General features: G+C 50.4%; 1 protein-coding gene across 1 annotated transcript in view; it reads left to right on the top strand.

The window, feature by feature from the left end:
* Positions 1-24431, top strand: part of PCNX2 (pecanex 2) — a 311350-nt gene extending 286919 nt beyond the window's left edge. The window contains exons 29-34 of the mRNA XM_005891898.3: positions 1562-1706; positions 2419-2649; positions 3671-3945; positions 5250-5437; positions 21387-21835; positions 23332-24431. Of these exons, the coding sequence (XP_005891960.1) occupies positions 1562-1706; positions 2419-2649; positions 3671-3945; positions 5250-5437; positions 21387-21835; positions 23332-23493 (1450 nt within the window). The 3' untranslated portion in view covers positions 23494-24431. The remainder of the gene's footprint in view (positions 1-1561; positions 1707-2418; positions 2650-3670; positions 3946-5249; positions 5438-21386; positions 21836-23331) is intronic.
* Positions 24432-26212: the final 1781 nt, after the last annotated feature.

Consider the following 26212-nt stretch of genomic DNA (forward strand, 5'->3'; position numbering starts at 1 on the left):
CGACAGGGGCATTTTGGACCATTTTCAATAACAGCAGTTTGCACTGTTTTAAAGCTCCCCTCCCTTCCCCTGTCCTGTTGCATCCTTGCCCTGCTGTCCTCCCCTCCCCTCCAAGGACCGCAGGCAGCCCCAGGAAGTCTTTGTTCTGTGTGGGGGCAGCCTGTGCAGGACAGCTGCCTCCTGAAACTCTTCCTGGAAGGCTCTGGGCTCCTCAAGACCCTGGCACCTGCCCCACCTGCCTAGACCCACTTCCCACAGTCATCTCTGACCTTGAGCCTCAGCATCCCTCTCAATGGAGTCCTGGAAGGAAGTCAACGATTGTGGTGCATTTTGCAATCACGTGCTCCAATAGCAGACAGCAGAACTATTTCCCTGACATGCGGGCCTAACGTTCTGTGTTGAATCCAAAGTCTTGCTTGGTGAGCCAGGTCGTTTAAATCCTCCTCAGCTCCATCCTCAGAAAGTCCCTTCCACACACACTTCCTGGCTCATTATGTCCCAGTTCAATCCTATCAGGGCTGTTGTTTCTTGTGTAGCCGCCCAGTCCCACTCAGGGATGTTAGAAGCCAGACTCATTAGAGGTGGCTGCCAAGTGTATTAAGAACAGTTCTTTCCCTCCACATAATATAGGATGAATCGCTTTCCCAAACCGTGTGTTGATCCAAAAGGTAATGGGCCCAGACCATGAAAGGTGTCCCTTGGGTGCCTCTCTGCTCTCCACCCAGGTAGTAGTTACACGCAGGAAATGAAGGCAAAGCAGAAAAGCCCAGAAACATAAAAACCTGGAAAACCTGAGAAATCCTTTGGTCCTTCACTTTAAGCCCCTCTATCATGGGGGCAGCAGAGGATGAGATGGTTAGATAGCATCACCCACTCAATGGACACGAGTTTGAACAAACTCCAGGTGATAGTGAAGGATAGGGGAGCCTGGTGTGCTGCAGTCCACGAGGTCACAAAGAGTTGGACACAACCTAGCGACTGAACAACAACAACAAATCGTGTCTCATCCACTAGTCATTAACAAAAGGGTGGGACTGGGAGACCGGTATACTCTGAGAATCTGAACAGCCAATTTGAGATTTCACTTGGTGTCCTTTTCTCTCTCCATATGGTGAGAGAATCCAATTTTCATTACTAGTCACATAGTCCAAAAGTGCCATCCGGAAACAAAGAGGACGAGCAGAAGGGCCTGGACGCTTCCCAGGCCTCCCTGCCTCCCTCCTGAGACGTGTAGCCTTTCCAGGGCTCTTGGGCCAGATGGGCTGCGTCTCCACACTCACTCTGCCTATGGATGTGGCAGGCTGGCTCTGACCAAGACTTCTACCCCCACACTCCGAGATCTGGTGTGTCACCAGCTATTCTTGATGGTGATCACTACAGCAGTTGTCACGAGGGTCCGAACATGGGCCGCAGGGTCAGGTGTTCAGTGGGACCCCTGCCAGATCAATCTAAAGACAGTAAAGTCCTTCTTGTGGTGTCACAGGGGAGACTTGGGCCAGTTCAGGGTGACAGGAGCCTGAACACCTTTGCTCCATGTGAACAAACAAACTTTGTTTCACAGCCTGGATTCTTTCCTATATGGCCTCCATGCCCTCTTCAAAGGTGACTTCAGGATAACAGCCCGAGATGAGTGGGTGTTCGCAGACATCGACCTGCTGCACAAAGTTGTCGTCCCAGCTCTCAGGATGTCCCTGAAGCTGCATCAGGTAAGTATTCCTTTTTTTTTTTTTTAAGTATAATCCTGAAACATTAGGGGAAAAATGACCTTTCAAAAACATGGTCCCTTTGCTCAGCATAATTCTGACAAGTGGGCTTCTGACTTAGTAACTAAGTGTGTGTGTGTGTGTGTGTGTGTGTGGTATGTGCTCAGTCGAGTCCCCTCCACTCTGTGGCCCCATGGACTGTAGCCCTCCAGGCTCCTCTGTCCATGGAGTTTTCCAGGCAAGAATGCTGGAGTGGTTGCCATTTCTTACTCTAGAGTATCTTCCCAACCCAGGGATCAAACCCGCATCTCTTGTCTCCTGCACTGGCAGTCAGGTTCTTTACCACTAGCGCCATCTGGGAAGCCCAGCAACTAAGCATTGAGGCATTGCCCATTTTTGATGGTACCCATGGTGATGTGCCCTCAAGAGTCCCTAGGAGGTGGTGATCTCCCACTAGCATGGAAGAGGGACTTGGCCAGAGAAAATGACATCAGAAGTGTCCACGCTGTGGTGAAAAGTCCTAGGCTTCTATGCCACCAGCTCTATGGGCCCTGAGGCCACTGCGATAGTGAGGTGCCTTCCATCCACCCAGCGGGGCTGAGCGATATGGAAGTGGACTTGGCCTTGCACCAGGCATTGGCCTCACTGCTGTGTGCACAGCAAGCCAGGACCAGCTCTGTGGTCCTCCCGACCCACAGATAAATTCTTTCCCCAGGACCAGTTCACTTGCCCCGACGAGTATGAAGACCCAGCAGTCCTCTACGAGGCCATCCAGTCCTTTGAGAAGAAAGTGGTCATCTGCCATGAGGGTGACCCAGCCTGGAGGGGTGCCGTGCTGGCCAACAAGGAGGAGCTGCTGACCCTGAGGCACGTGGTAGACGAGGGCACGGATGAGTACAAGGTCCTCATGCTCCACAGAAGCTTCCTGAGCTTCAAAGTGATCAAGGTATGGGAGCCGTCCTTCCTGGCTGCCACCAGCCTCCCGCCTAGGGGGACATGAGAAGAAATATATGGCTGGCCAACAAGTTCATTTGGGTTTTCATTCAGGAAAAACCTGAATGAACGTTTTTGTTTAAAATAATTTATTATATATATTTATTTAATTTTTGGCTGTGCTGGGTCTTTGTTGCTATGTGGGCTTTCTCTAGTCGTGGTATACAAGGGCTTCTCATTGGGGCGGCTTCTCTTGCTGTGGAGGATGGGCTCTAGGGCTCGCAGGCTTCAGTAATTGCAGTGCATGGGCTCAGGAGTGGCAGTTACCGGGCTCTAGAGCATAGGGGCATGGGCTTAGTTACTCTTCCCTATGTGGGATCTTCTCAGACCAGGGATCAAACCTGAGTCTCCGACATTGGCGAATTCTTTACCACTAAGCCAACAAAGAAGCCCCCCTAAACGAACTTTTTTCCCAACACGGTAGCATGGATTGGCACAGACCCCATGCCCCTGGGCCAACATCCTCTGTCCAGAGCCACATTCCCCAGGGACAGGGGGAGCGGGCAGTGCTGGCCAGCATGCAGGGTGGGTGGCCCCGGACAGGCAGTGCATCTCTGCCAGGGCCCTTTCCCACTCAAAATGCTGGTGTGCAGGTGATGGCTTTGGCAAGAAGTCCTGGTAGGCTAGACACGCGTGGGGTCAGGATCTAGCTTGTTCTTAAAGACTTTCTAATTCTCTAAGATTCCAAACCTCCCTCTCATAACCTGTTCCTGGGCCGGATAACTTCCTTCTCAGAGATTCTCTTCATACAGCTTCAAATCACCGTGCTGAAACAAAGCCTTCTTTCCTTTTTATTTGATCTCCATGGCCGCATGAAAATGCCATCATATCCACCTTGCTGCCATTCAGACATCACTAAGAAAGCTTTAGGCCAAAGCATAGTGGCCGCAGGTACTCAGACCCAACAGTCTGTAGCCCCCCTCTCTCTCCGCCCCACCATACACTTTTCTCCCCGTGTCTTCCCCACGCTGCAGGTGAACAGAGAATGCGTCCGCGGCCTTTGGGCGGGGCAGCAGCAAGAACTCATCTTCCTCCGCAACCGCAACCCCGAGCGCGGCAGCATTCAGAACAACAAGCAGGTCCTCCGGAACCTGATCAATTCCTCCTGTGACCAGCCCCTGGGGTACCCCATGTATGTCTCCCCACTCACCACATCCTACCTGGGGACCCACAGGCAGCTGAAGAACATCTGGAGCGGACCGGTCACCTTGGACAGCATCAGGGCGTGGCTCCGAACCAAGTGGTTAAGGTGGGTCTTCACGGCCAAGGCATTATTTACCTGGATGGGGTGGGGCTGCGAGCTCCGAGGCTTCTGGTAGGGATCTCACTGTCTGCCCATCCTTCTGTGATGAAAACTGCCGTGCCCAAATGTCCTCCAACACACCCTTTGTTTCAACAAGCCGTTTCAGATGATGACTCAATGGGAAACGTCATCAGATGAGAGTCTCTCTCCCTCCCACTTCCATCCACCGGCTGAGACTTGGGTTTGAGTCCTTGCAAAGTTGCTGAGGTTACGGGTCTTTGTTACACATCTGTTGCAAAAAACAGGCTTGAAACAGCCTCCTTGCCCCATCCTGCCCCCAGCCCTCATCTCTCGTCGAATAAGTTTTCTCACCCGGTGGTAACAGTGTTCCTGGTTCAGTTCAGTTCAGTCGCTCAGTCGTATCCGACTCTGCAACCCCATGAATCGCAGCACGCCAGGCCTCCCTGTCCATCACCAACTCCCGGAGTTCACCCAGACTCACGTCCATTGAATCGGTGATGCCATCCAGCCATCTCCTCCTCTGTCGTCCCCTTCTTCTCCTGTTCCTGGTTAGTTGGAACAAATTCTAAGTTGTTTTGCCTGAATCTAAAGGAGATCAGCCCTGGGTGTTCTTTGGAAGGAATGATGCTAAAGCTGAAACTCCAGTACTTTGGCCACCTCATGCAAAGAGTTGACTCATTGGAAAAGACTCTGATGCTGGGAGGGATTGGGGGCAGGAGGAGAAGGGGACGACAGAGGATGAGATGGCTGGATGGCATCACCAACTTGATGGACGTGAGTTTGAGTGAACTCCAGGAGTTGATGGACAGGGAGGCCTGGAGTGCTGCAATTCATGGAGTCGCAGAGTCGGACACGACTGAGCGACTGAACTGAACTGAACTGAACAGGGCTGTTTGTCGGACCTCAAAGCTGAGGGTCCCTGTGGATGGTGGAGACCGCGCGGCTTCTTCATCCGGGAGGTTTTATTCATTTATCAGTCCCTGAGGGGCTTCTTCATCCGGGGAGGGTTTATTCATTTATCAGTCCCTGAGGGGCTTCTTCATCCGGGGAGGGTTTATTCATTTATCAGTCCCTGAGGGGCTTCTTCATCCGGGCAGGGTGTATTCATTTATCAGTCACCGAGGTTTGGGAACAGAAACCCCTCCTTCCATCTGCATCCCATCTGCATCTCCATCGCTTCTCACCAGTACAGTGCGGTCTGCCGTCCTGCTTTGGACACAGATGTGATGGGGCGTCTAGGGGAATTAGACATGTTTGGTGAGAATCCTTGAAGCGTTTCTTCCTCTCAGAGTGCGGAAGGACTGCGACGCAGCGGGCCAGCCGGGCGCCGGCAACACGGAGGACATGGATGCGGGGGGCGCTCCGCCCGCAGGCGGCAACAGTGCCCCCAGTGGTGAGAGCAGGGAGAGCAGCGCGGAACAGCCCAGAAAGGATGGGAGCCGCCACTGGTCACCCCGGGAAGGGACACGGAGGCCAGGTGAGTGCAGTGGGGGCCTCGTGTTACTGCCAAGGCTCCTCACGTCTCACTGGCCAACACCGTGGGCTATGTTGTCATTCTAACCTCTGAGAGACCGTTTACACAGGACAGATCAGTATTGGGCCAAAAGATGCCCCCAAGTATACTGACTCATATAAGTTCTACTCAGAAAAAAACTCTATTCTGTGTGTTAGATTCAGCTTTTATCCTTTATCCATCTGTCTGTCCCATACCTCAGCCAGCTGTCTGTCTGTCCATCGGTCCAGTGGTCAGTCTCTTCCACCCCATCTCTCACTCCTTCAGAGACCATCGGCTCATGTGTCTTTGTGTTAGGCAGTGTTACAGCTCTTCATCCATGAAGGCGCCTCCCTCCTCCTGTGAATTGACCCACCCCCTCCAAGTCCCGTGATGAGGCAGCCAGGCTCCTGCCCTTCATTGCCTGGTCACTACAGCTCTCCACTTCCTCACCTTGCACCTGACATTGCAGAGCATAGGGAAAGAGGCAAGATGGGTGCCAGCCGATGGGGATGGAAGAAGTTTGGGGTGAGTCTAAAGCTTAAAATCATGTTTAAACTAAGGCCCAACTAATTAGGCTCATTCAGATGGATGAGGTTCCAAAATCCCTCTGTACTTGGAGGAGAAGGTTGTGTTAGAAAAGGCGACCCTTGGCCCACATAGGACGTGCCCAATTGGAGTGGGAGAGACAGATGCTTGGCCTGGCTCCCACCAGCACACTGTCCCTTGGCTTTGACCTTCAAAACCTGTCAGTGGTTTCAGCTTTTGGCCTCAGTACTTTTACCATCAAGAAGCATGCATTAAGTGCCTCTTTGTGTGTGTTTTCCTGTCAGCTCTGCATCAAGGGAGTAAGCGAGGAACAGTGCCTGCCTCCTAGAAGTGCCCAGAGCAAGGCTGGGGATTTAACTGAAATCGTGAGGATGTGCATAATGATGGGCAAGAAGATAGATAAGATTAAAAAAAGACAGATGGATGACAATAGATAGGGAGACAGAAAGATAGACAGTAATGGATAGATAGATATCAGTAGAAGATAGAAAGATAGGTTATAGGTATTTAGGGAGATTGAGATTATATAGATAATAGGTGATAGATGGATAGAAAATTGATAGATAATAGATATATAGCTAATTGATTGATGTGTGTGTGTGTGTGTTTGTGAGTGTTCAGTTATGTCCGACTCTTTGCAACCAAATGGACTCTAGCCTACTAGGCTCCTCTGTCCATGGGATTTTCCAGGAAACAATACTGGAGTGGGTAGCCATTTCCTACTCCAGGGGATCTTCCCTATCCAGGGATCGGAACCCTCATCTCCTGCATCTGCAGACAGATTCCTTACCACTGTGCCACCTGGGAAACCCATATCTCCTGTAAAGTATGAATAGAAGAGTGTTTTAAAAGAAATTTAATCTTATTAAGTTCATAGGTGGCACATGAAAGCTTTTGAGGGGATCTTCTCCACTCCGGGATTGAACCCTGGATCTCCCACATTGCAAGCAGATCCTTTACCATCTGAGCCACTAGGAAGCCCCAGTTGGTTGATAGAGAGATAATAAATAATAGAAAGATAAATATACAGATAATATAAAGATACATAGGTAGGTTGAGCTATTTCAAATCCTAAAAGACGATGCTGTGAAAGTGCTGCCCTCAATATGCCAGCAAATTTGGAAAACTCAGCAGTGCCCATACGACTGGAAAAGGTCAGTTTTCATTCCAATCCCAAAGAAAGGCAATGCCACAGAATGCTCCAAATACCGCACAATTGCACTCACTCACACACTAGTAAAGTAATGCTCAAAAATCTCCAAGCCAGGCTTCAACAGTACACAAACCGTGAACTTCCAGATGTTTAAGCTGGATTTAGAAAAGGCAGAGGAACCAGAGATCAAATTGCCAACACCCATCATCAAAAAAGCAAGAGAGTTCCTGAAAAACATCTACTTCTTCTTTATTGACTACACCAAAGCCTTTGGCTTGGTGGGTCACAAAAAAACTGTGGAAAATTCTTAAAGAGATGGGAATACCAGACCACCTGACCTGCTTCCTGAGAAATTTGTATGCAAGTCAAAAAGCAACAGTTAGAACTGAACATGGAACAACAGACTGGTTCCAAATCAGGAAAGGAGTACATCAAAGCTGTATATTGTCACCCTGCTTATTTAACTTATATGCAGAGTACTTCATGTGAAATGCCAGGCTGGACGAAGCACAAGCTGGAATCAAGATTGCTGGGAGAAATATCAATAACTTCAGATATGCAGATGATACTACCCTTATGGCAGAAAGTGAAGAAGAACTAAAGAGCCTCTTGATGAAAGTGAAAGAGGAGAGTGAAAAAGTTGGCTTAAAACTCAACATTCAGAAAAGTAAGATCACAGCATCTGGTCCCATCACTTCATGGCAAATAGATGGGGAAACAATGGAAACAGTAAGAGATTTTATTTTCTTGGGCTCCAAAATCACTGCAGATGGTGACTGCAGCCATGAAATTAAAAGACACTTACTCCTTGAAAGAAAAGCTATGACCAACCTGGACAGCATATTAAAAAGCAGAGATATCACTTTGCCAACAAAGGTCTGTGTAGTGAAAGCTATGGTTTTTCCAGTAGTCATGTATGGATGTAAGAGTTGGATCATAAAAAGGGCTGAGCAGCAAAGAATTGATGCTTTCCAACTGTGGTGCTAGAGAAGACTCTTGAGAGTCCCCTGGACAGCAAGGGTATCCAACCAGTCCATCCTAAAGGAGATCAGTCCTGAATATTCATTGGAAGGACTGATGTTGAAGCTGAAACTGTAATACTTTGGCCACCTGATGTGAAGAGCCGACTCATTGGAAAAGAGGGAAAGATTGAGGGCAGGAGGAGAAGGGAATGACAGAGGATGAGATGGTTGAATGGCATCATCAATTCAATGGACATGAATTTGAGCAAACTCTGGGGGAGAGTGAAGGACAGGGAAGCCTGGCATGCTGCAGTCCATGGGATCTCAAACAGCTGGACACGACTGAGAGACTGAACAAGAACAAGATGGATAGATAGGTAGATGTTTGACAGATACATATGTACATACATAGATACACAGAGATAAATAGATAGATGATAGCTCCTTAGCTGAAGATAGATGAGAGATGGAAGGGAGGCAGGAAGACGGGAAGGAGAGAGAGATAAATAGTTAGGTAGCTGAACAAAGTGACATCAGTTGCTTAGGGTGAAGAAGACCCCTTCCTCGCCCTGTGGCATCTGCTCTGAACCCCAAGCAGAGCAGCCGCCGAGCCAGAGCCCTTCAGTGTGCAGCTGGCTCTCAGGCCAGGAATTTCTCATTGCTTAGTTAGTTAACAGTTGTTATCGTATGAGATTTTTAAGTTTCAAAAATCACAGAAGTGATTTTCCAGGTGGGAAAATGCAAGGTAGGTTCCAAGTGGAGCAGTGTCTGAACATTTGACCTTTCTGTCAGGTGACTTGTCTGAACCAGAGAGGGGCTAGAGTCCGAGGGTGGGGGTTGTGGGGAAGGGGGTCTGTCTCGGGGGTTGCGGGGTCACAGCTTTTAAAGAGCCTGAGTTGGGCATGCTGGACAGCCTCTGACTCAGTGAGATGCCTCTTCCTTTTTGCACAAATGAAGCCATGCCAGCACCGTGTGGCCTGGAAAAGCCAGCGTTCCTTCCATCCTCGGAATCCAGGCCCCGTAGGTGGTGAATGTCCCCTATTTACCACCAGAGCCTGAGGCCGGGACCAGTCACAGGCTTCTGTGGCAGATGTCAAAGCTGAATCTTCCAGAGCCCACACCAGCTGTTCGTTTTTCATTATTGCTTCTTAACATTGCTCCTACCAAGGCCACTCTTGGCTTTGCCTGCTTTACAAGGTAACGAGGCATGCTGGGCGACGGCGCCTGTGGGCCTCAAGGCCGTGAGCCCCCACCTGCAGTCAGAGTCAGCCTGGGGCTCTGCACTCAGCTTTTGTCCTGCTCTGGAGACTCTCAGTCTCTAGAGTATCTGAGGCTTTGGAGCAAACCCTCCCTGAGCCACTCTTCCTCGCATGCCCCCCATCCCACCACCACCCTGTTGTACCAAGTGCATCCTTGCTGTGGTGATAAAATGTAATAAGTAACAATCCTGTAATATATACTGTGTGTCTACCCCAGACAAGTTCACTTTGTCCTCCCCAGGACTCTGAATGTAATAAGTAACAATCCTGTAATATATACTGTGTGTCTACCCCAGGCAAGTTCACTTTGTCCTCCCCAGGACTCTGACAGGCTTCCCTAGTAGCTCAGATGGTAAAGAATCTGCCTACAATATGGGAGACCCAGGTTCGATCCCTGGGTCAGGAAGATTCCCTGGAGAAAGGAATGGCAACCCACTCCAGCATTCTTGCCTGGAGAATTCTATGGACAGAGGAGCCTGGCAGTCTACAGTCCATGGGGTCACAAAGAGTTGGACATGACTGAGCATGTGCTCATCTTGCAGCTGAAGAAACCAGGGCAGAGAAATTCAGTCACTGAACAGAGAAGTTCAGTCACGGGGCAGAGAAATCACCAGCTAGGAAGCAACTGATCTGGGATTTGTGCTCAGGCAAGATGGCTAAGTGCCTGCAGTGCTGACCCCAGGCACGGTCCTGTTACTCTGGTCCTGGGACACTGCGTCTGCTCATCAAATGCAGCCTTTGTCCCTGAACATGATGGAGCCACTTGCCCAGGCTCCTCCTTTCAGCACTCATCTCTGCTGCTCCCATCGTCCCGGCCCTCCATGACTTTGTTCCCCGGCTGAGGGCTTCTCTTACAACTGGTCTTCCTTGGGTTCACAACCAGGCAAAGCTGACACCCAGCCTTCCTGATTCAGCTGCCCAGTTTCCTCTAGGTCCCACTGTGGTCTGGGCAGGTGAAAGGTTGTGGTTGCGAGCCGTGTGCTATGCCAGGATTTGTGGCCTCTGGGGGAGAGGAATTCGATCCGGGGCCAGAGACGAGGCTTGACCACTTGAAGTTTTTCTGTAGCAAAGTTTTATTAAAGTATAATGGAAACAGGAAAAGCTTCTAACATAGACATCAGAAGGGGACAGAAAGAGTGCCCGCTTGCTAGTTTTTAACGAGGTGTTTTATGTCTGTTGCTGCTGCTGCTAAGTTGCTTCAGTCGTGTCCGACTCTGTGTGACCCCATAGACGGCAGCCCACGAGCCTCCCCTGTCCCTGGGATTCTCCAGGTAAGAACACTGGAGTGGGTTGCCATTTCCTTCTCCAGTGCATGAAAGTGAAAAGTGAAAGTCAAGTCGCTCAGTCGTGTCCGACTCTCAGTGACCCCACGGACTGCAGCCCACCAGGCTCCTCCGTCCATGGGATTTTCCAGGCAAGAGTACTGGAGTGGGGTGCCATCACCTTCTCCATTTGCAAGCTGCTAATCAGATAAGAGAGACACCTCAAGGCTGAGGGAATTTCACCAAGCCCCTCTTCCACAATGTGCAGTTTTTAGATAGAATGGCACAAGGTGGGTCATCCCCAACCATAAAACAATTGACTTGAATACTGGTTTGTTGAGTCATTATCAGCCCAGGGTTTGAGAAAAGAAAAAAAAAAAAAAAGGTTGTCTTCTCTGTTGATTTTGTCAACAGAGAAGGGAAAAAACTGTCTGCCACTTGCAGTTTATTTCCTCCTGCTGCTTGGAGACCTCTGGCCTCCCTGCTGAGGCTGTTAACACTCTCACAGGGATTGGGGACGTGGAGCAGATACATGTCCCTCCCTGTCCTCTAGGAAAAGCTGATAGTCTGTGGAAAGAAGGCCTTGCACCCCCAGAAGTTATCCTGAGACTGGTGCCCCCTGCAGAGGGTCAGAGAGCTGGGAGGGAGCCCACCACGCCCTCCCCACCCCCAAGGAAGGAAGAGCCACTCTCTTGCTCTCTCTGGCCATTCAGGCAGCCTTGACAACTGCACAAATCATGAGTCTCTTTCCCCCATACCTGCCAGGTGACGGCGTTCTAACAGGACATCTTTTTGTTGAATGATGGCTTCCGTATCTCTCAGAACTGACCTGTGTTCCTTTGCTATAGGTCAATTGTAACAAAGTACCAGAAACTCAGTGGCTTCAACAAAAGACTGCCTCCCAGCACTGGAGGCTGGAAGTCCAAACTCAAGGTGTTGGCGAGGTGGATTTCCTCTGAGGCTGTGCGGGAGAAGGGGTCCCCAGCCTCTCCCCTGGTTTCTGGTGGTTTGCTGGCGACCTTGGGCATTCCTTACCTTGTAGAAGCTTCATCCTGATCTCTGCCTTCATCTTCACATGGTGCTCCCCCATGTGCGTTTCTGTGTCCAGATTCCCCCTTTAGTAAGGACATTATTCACCTTGGATTAGGCCCCCCTACTCCAGTATGACCCCATCTTAAGGAATGATACCTGCCACGGCCATTTCCAAACAAGGTCACCCCCTGAGGTCCTAGGATTAGGACCTCAGCATATGACCTGGGGGTCCCAGCTGAGCCTCACCCAGCTTGCAGGGCTCCCCGTGACTGCTGTCTCTATAATCTCTGTCACCCGCTCCTGCTGGCTCACACCCCCAGCCTTAGAAGCCCCCTCTGCCCCTCATTCATCCCAGGGGCTGCTCGCCTCAGAGCTCCTGCTGCTGCTGCTTCCTCAGGCTGGACGTGCTGCCCCCAGGCTGGACTCAGTCCCCCACTCTGCCTCTGGCCAAATGCTGCCTTCTCAGGGAGGCCCCTAGCCAGCCAGCCAGCCATACCACTCTGCCTCCCCCACCCTGCCACTGGGTCCCCTGTGTGTGGTCAGGCCTGGGAGCTGCCCTCCCCTGTAGGAGGGCAGCAAAGCGCTCATGGGGTGGGGAGGCTTGGTGGCGGCCCTCACTTCCCAGGGTGGGGGACATGAGCACACATAGAGCCTGTGACCCACTGTCCCCGCACTACCGTGCCTGACGAGAAGCCTGTGCCTGTGTAGACTCTGCACATCCACCTCCATCCATACCTCCCAGCTGCTCCTTGCCCAGCCTCTCACCTGCAGGAAAGCCCAAGGCTCACCCTAGGTGGGGACCCTGGGGCAGTTCTGGGCAGGCTCTGGGTTCAGTCCGGGCCTTCCAGAGAGCCTGGGGCCCACCACATGGTGGCAGGAGTGTGTGGGAGCTGGTCAGCATATCCCTTGTCCCTGCCACTTCCTGGTCCTGTGGGGAGAGATGTCATGGGGAAACGGGGTGCCAAGAGGGACCCTTTAAAGTGCCAGGAGCACCCAGGGCTAAGGTGGTGCTCTGCACAGGTCCAGTGATAGAGTGGATGGTCCCCTCCAGACTCAGCCTTTCCCGCTAAGTCTTCTCTGGAGGCTGGTGGGGTCTCAGGCCCTCGGGTCATGGAATTTCCAAGTGGAACTCAGCGGTTGTCAGCTTCCGTCCATCTCAGTTCAGTTCAGTCGCTCAGTCGTGTCCGACTCTTCACAACCCCATGAATCGCAGCACGCCAGGCCTCCCTGTCCATCACCAACTCCCGGAGTTCACTCAGACTCAAGACCATCGAGTCAGTGATGCCATCCAGCCATCTCATCCTCTGTCGTCCCCTTCTCCTCCTGCCCCCAATCCCTCCCAGCATCAGAGTCCTTTCCAATGAATCAACTCTTCGCATGAGGTGACCAAAGTACTGGAGTTTCAGCTTCAGCATCATTCCCTCCAAAGAAATCCCAGGGCTGATCTTCAGAATGGACTGGTTGGATCTCCTTGCAGTCCAAGGGACTCTCAAGAGTCTTCTCCAACACCACAATTCAAAAGCATCAATTCTTTGGCGCTCAGCTTTCTTCACAGTCCAACTCTCACATCCATACACGACCACAGGAAAAACCATAGCCTTAACTAGACAGACCTTTGTTGGCAAAGTAATGTCTCTGCTTTTGAATATGCTATCTAGGTTGGTCATAACTTTCTTTCCAAGGAGTAGGCGTCTTTTAGTTTCATGGCTGCAGTCACCATCTGCAGTGATTTTGGAGCCCCCAAAAATAAAGTCTGACACTGTTTCCACTGTATCCCCATCTATTTCCCATGAAGTGATGGGACCGGATGCCATGATCTTTGTTTTCTGAATGTTGAGCTTTAAGACAACTTTTTCACTCTCCACTTTCACTTTCAGCAAGAGGCTTTTTAGTTCCTCTTCACTTTCTGCCATAAGGGTGGTGTCATCTGCATATCTGAGGTGATTGATATTTCTCCCGGCAATCTTGATCCCAGCTTGTGTTTCTTCCAGTCCAGCGTTTCTCATGATGTACTCTGCATATAAGTTAAATAAGCAGGGTGATAATATACAGCCTTGCCAAACTCCTTTTCCTATTTGGAACCAGTCTGTTGTTCCATGTCCAGTTCTAACTGTCAGCCAAGAGCAAAGAGCCGAGGGCTGCTGATCCTATCTACCGGCTTGACCTTGTCCCCCAAGCCCCTTGCCAGAACCCCTCATCTATCTTTAGAAGATTCTCCAGACCCAAGGCTGGTCCCTCTCCTGGTGATGCCTTGAGGAGACAGTGCTGGCCACACCAAGTGGGCCTAATCTTGGGGAGAAGGAAGGCCTCCAAGGCAGCTACCTGTCTTCCCTCCCCCAGAGGAGGACCACGCCATGGTCCCCCGCAGGCTCTCCCTGCCCTGGAACATCCAAGCATTTCCCGATTCAGCCCAGCTGGTCCCCTGAAGGACGCAGGAGTGGCCACCTTTCAGGCCATCTGGCTTAGAGTCCCTGAGGGTGCCCAGTGGACCAAGAGAAGTTGGCAGGGCGCAAGTCCAAGAGAGGGAACAGCACAGATGGCCCCTCCTGCTCTCCAGCTCTGCCCAGCAACCCCACGACCCCCCTGCCTCAGCAGCTGCCTGGGGCAAGCCTTCCCCCAAACTCACCAGGGGACATTGCAGCTGGTAGCATAAGCCAAACCCCCGTTCTGTGGGGCTGGGCAGGGCTGGAGTCCAAACTTGCCCTCAAAAGGATGAAACATCTGAGACAGTTTGCTGGAAACCAGCCCCTGAGGCTCACAGGCTCGCTCCAAGACAGGAGGGGAATCTGAGGACACGTGGGGCAGGGCAGGCCCCCAGGAGACATCTGGAAAGGCCCAGAGTTGGTATCGAAAGAGCCAACCTTCCTCCCTGACATGCAGCACACAGACTCCTCTTCCTGCCCCTGCAAAATGAATTGTGCCCTTGTTTTTACCACCACTGTGGTTAAAGCCACATGGGGACATCAGCACCTTTGGCTGTGGTTTATAGCACCCTCTCACTCCCTGGTGAAGTTCAAGGCCAGGACCCCGTCCCTTCTGTCCATGACCTTGGCATGCCCTCCTATAAGTAAGCACCAAGTCGGGATCTGGGAATCAGAGAACAAAGCCCAAGATGGGAAGCTTCCTGTGGGCTCCCTGGCTGCATCCCTCAGCCCCTGATAAATGCAGGTGCTCATGGAGCATCTGTGCTGTGCCTGAGAGAGCTGCCTGCCTCCTGGCTCAGGCTTCTGAAGCCCAGCAACACCCACCTCCCCCACCCACACCAGTCTTCCCCTCCTCAGCTGGTGCAGAGAGTGGTGGTGGGGGGCTTCCCGGTTCTCTTGATACAAAATTTTCAGTTACTGAGGTCCCGAATGCAGTAGCCCCTGAGACCTCAAGGACACAGGCCCCCACAGGGAGCCCCACGTAATGACGGGCAGCCCTGCCTGGCTGGCCAGCCTGGCCTCAGGTTCCTGTACCTGCCACCAAGGACTCTTCCCAAATGATGCAGCCAGCGGTGCCATGCCCGAAGGTTCCTGGAAGAGGGAGGGCAGCTGGGGAAGCCCCCACACCCCGCCATTCCCAGTAGGATGGTGTCCTGTGCTGGGCAGATGCTGGGTTTCCTTTCAGCTTCCAGCTTCTCTGGCCTCCTCCTAACCCTCCCTTCAGCTGAATCAAACCAGTGCATCCACAGATTCCAGAAAGGAAGCCAGAGCCTGCTCAACCAGCTCAGGAAAGTTAGAGGCCGGTCTCCAGTCTTGGGAGGGTGTTCCTGATCCCGGATCTTTGTGCTTGACCTGGAATAAAGGGAGACGCCTTCCCAGCTCCCTCTATAGCTGGCTCCCCACCACCCCCCGACCCAAAGTCTGCAGGGGCACATGGTGGGGGGCTGGAGGGGGTTCAGCCTCTAGGTCAAGGCATTTTGAAGCTTCCCACATGCCGAAGGAGGGAACCACACAGCCAAAGGTGGCGATGTCCCCGTGTGGCTTTAACCACAGTGGTAGTAAAAACAAGGAGGGAATTTCATTTTCCAGGGGCAGGAGGAGGTATCTGTGTGCTGGGGGTTGGGGAGGCAGGTTGTATCTTTCTTATACAGATGGTTCTAATAGTCAAGAAGCCCTGCTGTCGTTGAGTTGCTAAGTCGTGTCCGACTCTTCAATCCCATGGACTGTAGCCCGCTGGGCTCCTCTGTCCACAGAACTCCCCAGGCAAGAATCAGAGTGGGTTGCCATTTCCTCCACCAGGGGATCTTCCCAACCCAGGGATCGAACCCGTGTCTCCTGCATTGGCAGGCGAGTTCTTTACTATTGAGCCACCTGGGGAGCCCTAAGAAGCCCTGTACCCACCCAAACTAGGGATAGGTCTGTTCCTAGTCAGGGGTTGAAGAAGCTCTGGGTTTCAGTGTGAGGTGAGTTTTGTAGCTTGAGTTCTTATTTGCCAGTCAGTGTGCCAAGTAACAAGCCTGCCGAAAGGATGCTGTCAGAGGCAGGGCAGAGGGTGGAGGCCACCACATGATGCCGTGCAGGCAACCAGGGATGCCCAGTGTATCCTGTGGGATCCTGTGGAAAGGAGTCCCTGGGGGCCTTGGGGGAGGATCTGAGTGCCCAAGCAGAGCATGAAGCCTGGCTAAGCAGCAGTGATTGAGATGTTCTCAAGGGTGGATGTGAACCAAGTTCTAAGAACAGGGATCTTGTGTTACTCACAGTGCCCAAGGCTCCGTGCCTGTAACTGGGGTCCCAAGTCTTCCTCCCCCATGTCCTGCTTCAGTTCCCAGCTGAGTGTCCCCTTCCTGGTCCTTGCTGGATTCTCAGAGGACTGGGGTCCCAGGTGGCCATACCTCATGCCTGGATGGCGTGCCCTCATGCCCAGTGGCCAGGAGCTCACTGTGCAGCCCCAGCGGTGGCTGACAACATGCAGACTTCTCACTGGAAGGGGACTCAGCCCACTGGTGGAGGCTGGTGGCCTGGTGGCTCAGAGAAGTTAGGAATTCATAACTAATTGCCAATTCAATGGACATGAACTTGGGCAAACTCCAAGAGATGGTGAGGAACAGGGAGGTGGCCTTGCATGCTGCAGTCCATGGGATTGCAAAGAGTCGGACATGACTTGGCAACTGATCAACAATAACAAGTAATCTTACTCCCCAGTTGGACAGAAAGACTATCTCATCTATCCTATTCTAAGGATTTGCACCACCACTTTTCATCAGCCTCTTGATGAAAGTGAAAGAGGGGACAGAAAAAGCTGGCTTAAAACTCAGCATTCAGAAAACTAAGATCATGGCATCCAGTCCCATCACTTCATGCAAATAGATGGGGAAACAATGGAAACCATGACAGATTTTATTTTCTTGGGCTCCAAAAATCACTGCAGATGGTGATTGCAGCCATGAAATTAAAAGGCACTTGCTCCTTGGAAGAAGAGCTATGACAAACCTAGACAGCATATTAAAAAGCAGAGAGACATTTCTTTACTGACAAAGCTCCATATAGTCAAAGCTATGGTTTTTTCAGTAGCCAAGCATGGATTGAGAGTTGGACCATAAAGATAGCTGAGCACCAAAGAACTGATGTTTTTGAACTGTGGTGTTGAAGAGATTCTCAAGAGTCTCTTGGACTGCAAGGAGATCAAATCAGTCAATCCTAAAGGAATTCAACCCTGAATATTCATTGGAAGGACTGATGCTGAAGCTGAAGCTCCAATATTTTGGCCACCTGATGTGAAGAACTGACTCATTGGAAAAGACCCTGATGCTGGGAAAGATTGAAGGTGGGAGGAGAAGGGGACGACAGAGGATGAGATGGTTGGATGGCATCACTGACTCAATGGACATGAGCTTGAGCAAGTTCCAGGAGTTGGTGATGGACAGGGAGGCCTGGCGTGCTACAGTCCATGGGGTCGCAGAGTCAGACACGACTGAGCGACTGAACTGAACCACCACTTTTGAGATAACAATCAGAGACAGAGGAATAATGCTGGAATAATGAACCAAGGAGGGTAATTTATATAGAATTTCAACTCGGACTCTTAGGAGGTTTGCCCTAGAATCGCTCATAATTTGATAATGAAGTAATTGGCAAAATAAGTTAAACTACAAAATAATAAGTAGCATGAATGCATTCAGTTTGGTTTCTTACTTGTTCCATTTGCAAAATTATTTTTAAAAAATCAAGAGCAACCAAAAAACCCTCAAGAAAACCTGAAGTAATCTGGGGAGAGGATTACCCCGTCTTGCACAGAACACAGACCAGTCCCCTCTGACACACAGATGGGCCTTTGTCCCTTTGTTACTGAAATGAGCTACGTCCCCCACCAAGTATGGGTGGTCTCTCCAGCATCAAAATCACCATCTTGCAGATGACTGTGGAGTATTTTGGGGCAGCAATCAGCGTTACAGGATAAATCAGAAACAGATGTTTGGCCTTGCCAAACTGAATAAACTAACAAATCACCATCTCTCTTCTTAATTCTGATTCGTCAGGGTCCCTTTCTCTCTCTGTCTTCCTCTGCAAGAGTAAGTACTCAGCAGGGATGATCAGATGGGCCCCAGCCTGGGTAGGGCCCAGGTGCCTGCACTCACCCGGGAAACCTGACTCCAGTCCCGCACTGTGAGCCACTCCGCAGGGGGAGCACCCCAGTTTCTTGGACGGGCAGGAGGGAGCCAGGTGGGAACCCCAGTGCTCTCTGAAACTGGTCACCCACCACCACAGTGGGCAAATGGCACTAAGGTCAAAGTCAGGAGGCCCCTTTCAGCCAGTCCAGGGCAGTGGGAGGAGCAGGGCTTGGGGAGACCCAGGGAATGTCCACAGTAACGTCTCTTCCCATGTTGAGTGCAGCAAGTCAGACAGAGAAAGACAAAAACCCTATGACACTGCTTAAAAAAAAAAAGGGTACAAATGAACTTATCTCCAAACAGAAATAGAGTCACAGATGTAAAAAACAAACATGGTTACCAGGGGGTAAAGCAGGAGCAAGGATAAATTGGGAGATTGGAATTGACATATATGTACGACTATATATAAAACACATAACTAACAAGGACTGTATTGTATAGCATAGGGAACACTACTCGGTATTCTATAATAACCTATATGCGAAAAGAATCTTAAAAAGAGTGGATATGTGTATGTGTATAACTGAACCACTTTGCTGTACACCTGAAGCTAACACAAAGTTGTAACAACCATGTGTGTGCTCAGTCGCTTAGTCGGCTGACTCTGCGATCCCATGGATTAGCACCACCGTGGTGTGCTGGGACTGGATGCACATGATCTTAGTTTTCTGAATGTTGAGTTTTAAGCCAGCTTTTTCTCTCCCCTCTTTCACTTTCATCAAGAGGCTGATGAAAAGTGGTGGTGCAAATCCTGGGTGGATTAGCCCACCAGGTTCCTCTGTCATGGGATTTTACCAGCAAGAATACTGGAGTGGGTTGCCATTTCCTCCTCCAGGGGATCTTTCTGACCCCAGGATTGAACCCACGCCTCCTGCCTTTCCTGCATTGGCAGGTGGATTCTTTACCACTTGCCATCTGGGAAGCCCATGTAAATCAACTATACTCTAATAAAATTTTTTTAAAAATTAAAATGTGTCACTCATGTGGTCCCATAGACAAATATAAATATTTAAGCCTCACCAGATACCCTGTTAGTAATTTGGGAACTTGGGATGAGGTGACAATCCTTGTGTGTACCCACACACAGCCCTCTCTATTTGTACTAATTGAATGTGAGCCACTTCAGGAGACTTGTGAGTAGGGCAACTGGTAGCACTGTGACATCACTAGCTGTCCCCTTCAAAATAATATTTTCATTCATTTAAAATTTTTTAAAATTTAAGTATAGTTGATTAATAGTGTTGTGTCAATTTCTGCTCTACATACAGCAAAGTGATTCATTTATACATTGTACAGTCTTTTTTTTTTTCTAGTTTTTTTCCATTATGGTTTATCATAGGACACTGAATATAGTTCTCTGTATTATACAGTAATACCTTGTTGTTATTAAAATAATATTAGACCCTCTGGGCTTCCCTTGTAGCTCAGTTGGTAAAGAATCAGCCTGCAATGCAGGAGAGCTGGGTTCCATTCCTGGATCAGGAAGATTCCCTGGAGAAGGAAATGGAAACCCACTCCAGTATTCTTGCCTGGAGAATCCCATGGACAGAGGAGCCTGGGGGGCATAGTCCATGGGGTCAAAAAAGTCAGATTTAACGACTAAACCACCTGGTGATTAAGTTAAGGAATTCAGCATTCCAGCAGGCGCAAGCCTTCCTCCACCTGCCTGGTCTCTACAACTGCAGAGGTGGGTCTAGCACTTTAAAGCCTCCCCCTCATTGCCCCCAGAGATGTGCCCGGACCAAACCCTTGGGCAGTCCAGTCCCTTGTGTCAAAATGGCCTTGTTTCAATGATTCTCAGTGAGAGCCAGGCCAAAAGTGACCCCCAAGGGTGAGGATGGCTAGCCAAAAGGAGCTGGGAGCCCCTCCAGTCCACTGGGAGCCCCAGCAGACATGGGAACCTGAGTGACGCATGCCGCTGTGAGCCTGAGGAGGGCTTCCTCTCAAAGACCTTGATCTTAAGGGAAAGTTTTTTAGAAAATAAAGGCCAAACTTTTTAAAAAAAAAACTCCTTTTTGAGGGCAATACAAATAATCTAAACCTGCGTATTTTCCCTCATGCTTCCAGGGACAGGAGACTTCGGTGTGAAAGCCAGGACAAGCCTAGGCAACTTGGACAGGTGCATACCGCTGGCTGCTGCTCCCCACAGCAGTGCCCGCACCCCACCCTTCAGTCCTCAGGCCTTAGTGGAGGCCTGATCTGGGCTCCCAGCCCTCTGTCCTGGCCCAGAAGGCGGGGGACAACCTGGCTCTCTGGGGTTCCACAGAGCAGGCCTCCCACCTCACCTCGAAGACAGTGACATTACCGACCACCTGCCATGACAACCTGGTCTGCTCTGTTTTCTTTTCTTTTTCTTAATTTCCCATTTTAGAAAGCTCTGGTTGACTAGATGAGTGACCTTTCGAATGCCCCTGCTTTCCCCTTCTTTCTCTTTAATTCCCTGTCTTATGGGTTTTTTAATTTATAGTTGATTTACAATGTCATGTTAATTTCAGGTGTACAGCAGTGATTCAGTTGTACATACATACTCTGTGTGTGTGTGTGTGCTGAGTCTGTCTGACTCTTTTGGATCCTATGGACTGTATGTAGCCAACCAGGCTTCTCTGTCCATGGAATTTTCAGGCAAGGATACTAGAGTAGGTTTCCATTTCCTCCTCCAGGGAATCTTTCTGACCCAGGGATCGAACCCACGTCTCTTGCGTCTCTTGCATTGGCAGGCAGATTCTTTACCACCGTGCCACCCGGGAAGCCCACACATATATACAAACATATTGGGCTTCGCTGGTGGCTCAGATGGTAAAGCGTCTGCCTGCAATGCGGGAGACCCCGGTTCGATCCCTGGGTCGGGAAGATCCCCTGACGAAGGAAATGGCAACCCACGCCTGTGCTCTCGCCTGGAAAATTCTATGAACTGAGGAGCCTGGTAGGCTACAGTCCATGGGGTGGCAAAGAGTCAGACATGACTGAGCAACTTCACTTTCACATATATATATATATGTGTGTGTGTGTTTGTGCTTTTTCGGATTCTTTTCCCATATAGGTTATTACAGAGTATTGAGAAGAGTTCCCTGTGCTGTACAGTAGGGCCTTGCTGTTTATCTGCTTTGCTCTGCTTTCTTTTAAAGGCAGGAGAAAAGGCAGGAGTCAGTCCGTCCAGGCCCACAGGGCCTTAAGCCAAACGCCGCCGGTCCTGCGCGCATCCGGCCCGGTCGCGGGCAGCCGCCCGACCTTCCTGCAGACGTCCACGTCGGTCCACGAGCTGGCCCCGCGGCGCTCGGGCAGCCGGCTGTCCCTGTGCCCCTCGGCCGCGTCGCTGCACTCGCAGCCCCCAGCCGCCCCTCCCGCCGGCCCCCTGAGCGTGCGTGAGCGGGCCGAGGCCCTCCTCAGGTCCAGCCTGGGCTCGTCCACCAGCTCCACTCTCAGCTTCCTGTTTGGCAAGAGGAGCTTCTCCAGCGCCCTGGTCATTTCCGGGCTGTCTGCTGCCGAGGGGGGCAACACCAGTGACACTCAGTCTTCCAGCAGCGTCAACATTGCCTTGGGCCCCTCGGCCAGGGCCGCCAGCCAGTCCACACGGGTGAGGGGCTAAGGGGCGGGGAGGGCTCCTGGCCGGAGGACCCCGGGCCCCTTCCTGCAGGCTCCCGTCACCTCCCCCGTAGCGCTTCCAGAGTAACAGAGCAGTGGTGAGATAGGAGCTGGAGTGTCTGCGCTCTGAGGCCGACAGGATACATCACACTGCTGCTGTAGTAGTGGCGCCCGGCAGGCGGCATTGCAGGGCGCCCGAAGGCAGCGTCCCCTCCGCCCTGAACCCGGGTGTGGGGGCAGGCTCTCCATGGGCCCAGGTAAAAGGACGGTTGTATTTCCTTCTCTTTTCACATTCCTCTGGCTGGAGGGAGAGGAAAGGACGCACACCAGCCTGGCAGGCAGATCCTCATCGATTCCTAGCCTCTAGATTTCATTGTGAAGCTGCTGAGATGGCCTTCTGCTTTATGCAATTAAATGTTAGAGAGTTTTGAGGACGTCACCCAAATAAACTGTTACTTATCTAGAATCCCTAGCTAGCTGGCATTGGATGAATCCCTGAGCATCACAAGTAAGTATGTACATAAATACCCAGCCTTTCTCTTCTGTAGGGGGCAAAGAATAGGAGACATTAAGGCAAAAGCCAGCAGCAGCTTGGAGACTTGCAGTTCGGTTGAACATTCGGCACACTGCCCTGTCTGCAGTGGAGCTGAGTCACAGTCTGCCGGCCTTGCGGTTCCGGGTGTAGGTGTTTGGAGGTGGATGATGGGGGCCTGGCTCTCCCTGCCACCACCCCACCCCCCCTCCAAGGAGAAGCCATACAGTGGCACTTCAGCCACCTTGAAACAAGGACCAGCATGACCTGCCCCAAGAAGAGCCTGGGCATTGCAGCCTTCAGTGAGGGGGGGCGCAGGGGGGAGTGGGTTATGAGCACCCTGGAGCCCCAGGTTACTTCAGGAGTTTAACCAAGTTTAGTTAGACAACTAAATGTGAACAAACCTCCTTCCCTTTTTCTCAATTCCTCAATAACAATGCATACCTTTCTGCCACCCCCAAGATGTGTTTATGACAATCTGTGGGTGCAGTTCTGAGGTGCTGAAAAATTCTCTCTCCCTCTCCCCACAAGGATGGCTGAGTCCTTGGGACCACATTCAGGCAGAATAAAAAAAGCCTCGGTATTACCATTTGGGATTAAACCTGCAGGATTTAGCACTGGTGCAGGGCTGAGTGTATATGAAGTGACATTGACCCAAACTCAGAAAATCCAGGCTCACAAAGGACTTTTTACCCAAGGTCGTCTCTTTGCAGATTACCCGAGAATAGGTCCCTGTGTGGAGGCACCCCTCTCACTGTGTTAGACTCGTGGCTGGGACTGCATGGCCCTTCCTCAAGCCCAGACGCCTTTGGTCCTCTGTAACTGTACTTTCCTTTAGACTCTGACCCCATGTCCCTGCCACACTACCAGCTGGCACCTGCAGCTGTGAGACAGTCACAGGGGAGGTGATCAGCTTTGCTGAGCCATAACACTCGCTTCTCTTTTCTCTTTGAAAGCACTTCTCTGAGCCTTGCGAACACACAGAGGTCACTGAGCAGGGGCTGCTTCAAGATCACCATGTGGCCAAGAACCTAGGGGTGATGTGCAGAAGAGCGAGCCAGGAGGACATGGGCCTGGATGACACGGCCTCCCAGCAGAGTGCTTCTGACGAGCAGTAGCCGAGCTTGGGCCAGAGGAGCCATGGTGTCGGGGAAGGACCAAACCACCCTGGCTTCCCCCTTGCGCTTCCCAAACCAAACAGAGCACAGCATTTGAGCCCGGAGATCTGTCCTATGGAGAAATGAGTGCTGTGGAGAAAACAGAGCAACTCGATCTCAGGTTCTTGAAAAATCTCTCACGTGATGAAAACAAACCTTGACACCAGGTCTCCCTCTCCTTTGGCTCTTGTGGCCCGAGTGGTGGGATGCAGGAGGCACCCTTCCCAGAACTGGACAATTCAAACAAAAGCCATGTAACATCTTAAGACAACTCAAGCAGAGCACATAACTCCTTCCTGCCCTGATGATAAGACAGCTGCATGCTAAACAACTGGCATTTTACACTCACTGTTACCGTGAAAAAGAAGCAGACAGCAGTGCATATCACACCATGAGCTGGTCCAATGCACTGGTGTTCAATCTATGTGTAAACATCTCACTTCTTGATAATATTTATGCAGATGTTAAATATAAACCAGTGACAGCTTTACTGCAAAAATCGTGACAGTGCATGCAGTCACGTCCAAAACATCCTGTGAAAGGAGCCAACTGTCCCCAGCAACGTGCGTGCAGAAGTTTAGTCAAGGCAGGCCACAGAGAGCCACCTAGGAATGATGCTAACTGCGATCACAGCGACCTCCTGCAGGAAGCCAGGCCCCATTTCTCCTGGCGTGCCTGTGTGCTTCCCAGGAATGCATACTTGTTTCCAAGCCAAGCAATCCTTACTGTGTCACAGGACATTTGCACATACTTTGTTTTTGAAATTAAAATGTTTACAGTTATTGCTGTGTCTGGTTGTTTGAGTTCTACTGAACTGTTGTCATTTCTTTGAAAAAAAAAAAAAAAATTGACCCTTCACTGTAAGAATGACATTTAGGCAAATTATTTTTTTAATTTTTTACAAAGTATAATTTACAACGTTGTGTTAGTTTCAGGTGTACAGCAAAGTGATTCAGTTATATATATATATATATATATATAATTATTCTTCAGATTCTTTTTTAAATTCCTTTTTTAACTGAAGTATAGTTGATTTACAATGTTGTAGGCAAATTCTGAGACAGTTTTTCTCATCTTAAGAATCCCAACAGGTAGAGCAGAAACGTGGCTTCTTGCTGCTGTGAGGGGGGAAGAAGGGTCTCAGAACAGGGTCCATGGAAAATACCCATCACTGACCTGGTGAGGCATCCCTTTTGGAAAGACAATAGTTAGAGATACCCAATTTGAAAGCAGTCACACAAATTTCTTAAAGGTATTTGGGATTGGAAGTGTAGGCAGAGGGGATAGTATTGTAGAGAATGCCTTATCTCTTGGAAGTAGATGGTAATACTTTTTTTTTTTTTTTTTTTTGTAAAATAAAAATTAGCAATTAATAACAATAGGTAGCGGAGAAGGTGATGGCACCCCACTCCAGTACTCTTGCCTGGAGAATCCCATGGATGGAGGAGTCTGGTAGGCTGCAGTCCATGGGGTCGCTAGGAGTCGGACACGACTGAGCTACTTCACTTTCACTTTTCACTTGCATGCATTGGAGAAGGAAATGGCAACCCACTCCAGTGTTCTTGCCTTGAGAATCCCAGGGACGGGGAAGCCTGGTGGGCTGCCGTCTATGGGGTCACACAGAGTCAGACACGACTGAAGTGACTTAGCAGCAGCAGCAGCAGCAACAATAGATAGAGTCTATCATCAGAGACAGAGTGTGTTCTCAAATCAGTGATCCCTAGAGGTGCATTTTTCTTATTTCTGATGGATTTGCAGATGTCTGTCTAAAGAACAGCTGAAATAACCTCAGTACAGTTCTTTAAGTTGGCTCAACCAAACTTGGCTGGCAGTTCCTGAAATTCTCTTGGGCAACTTGGCAACCAAGCCCTCGGGACTAAAGGGCAGCTTCCCTACATTAGGGTGGTCACTTGAATTAGGTAAGAAAATGACCCACGCCCAGCAGCATTCAGCCTGGGTGCTCCTTGGGCCTCTAGAAGTAAGAAACAGAGGCATGGCTTTCAGAGAAAGTGAGAGCTGCTCACAGAGCTAGGAAACCAGTCTATAAGGACAGGCTGATGCAGATGAAAAGACAGATGCACCCCTGCTGTGCCTGCATCTTGTTCCACGAGAGATCTACGAGCTGCTTCTTCAACTGCTGGGTCTACTGCTTATTATCCTGGTTCTCTGGCAGCTTTTGGGGGTGCAGCGGGAGGAGGAACGGTGTGGTCTACCCACGTCAGGGCCAGACTCCTCAGATGGGGCACCACGCCCCACACTGTCTATAGCGGGAAGGCTGCCTGAGTGTGCACGCAGAGCGTGTGCACACGTGGACCCCAGGCGAGATCACGGCTGGCCCCCCTCCAGGACTCTTCTGGGCTGTCAACAACTCAGTCACGCGTTTTTTTTAAGTGTTGTAAACAACTTTTATATTTACAACTCATGAGCTCGTTAATCTGATCTTCAGCTAATCAACTGTTTATCAGAGTGTACTCCTTGCAAAATATTGTATTATTAGCCCCCATTTAGAGGAGATTTTGCAAAGGTGACATTTCCTACTGGAGTTATTCAAACGTTCTGCTGGACTTGAGCTAAAGAGTTATTTTCTACATTTGGATGCTGAACACAATTGCTTCTCTTTGAAAGATAATATAGACTGTAGTGCTGGGTTTTATATGAATCACGTGGCTATTCTGGCATT

The sequence above is a fragment of the Bos mutus genome, chromosome 28 (genome assembly GCF_027580195.1).
Source record: "Bos mutus isolate GX-2022 chromosome 28, NWIPB_WYAK_1.1, whole genome shotgun sequence".
NCBI classification, from domain to species: Eukaryota; Metazoa; Chordata; class Mammalia; order Artiodactyla; family Bovidae; genus Bos; species Bos mutus.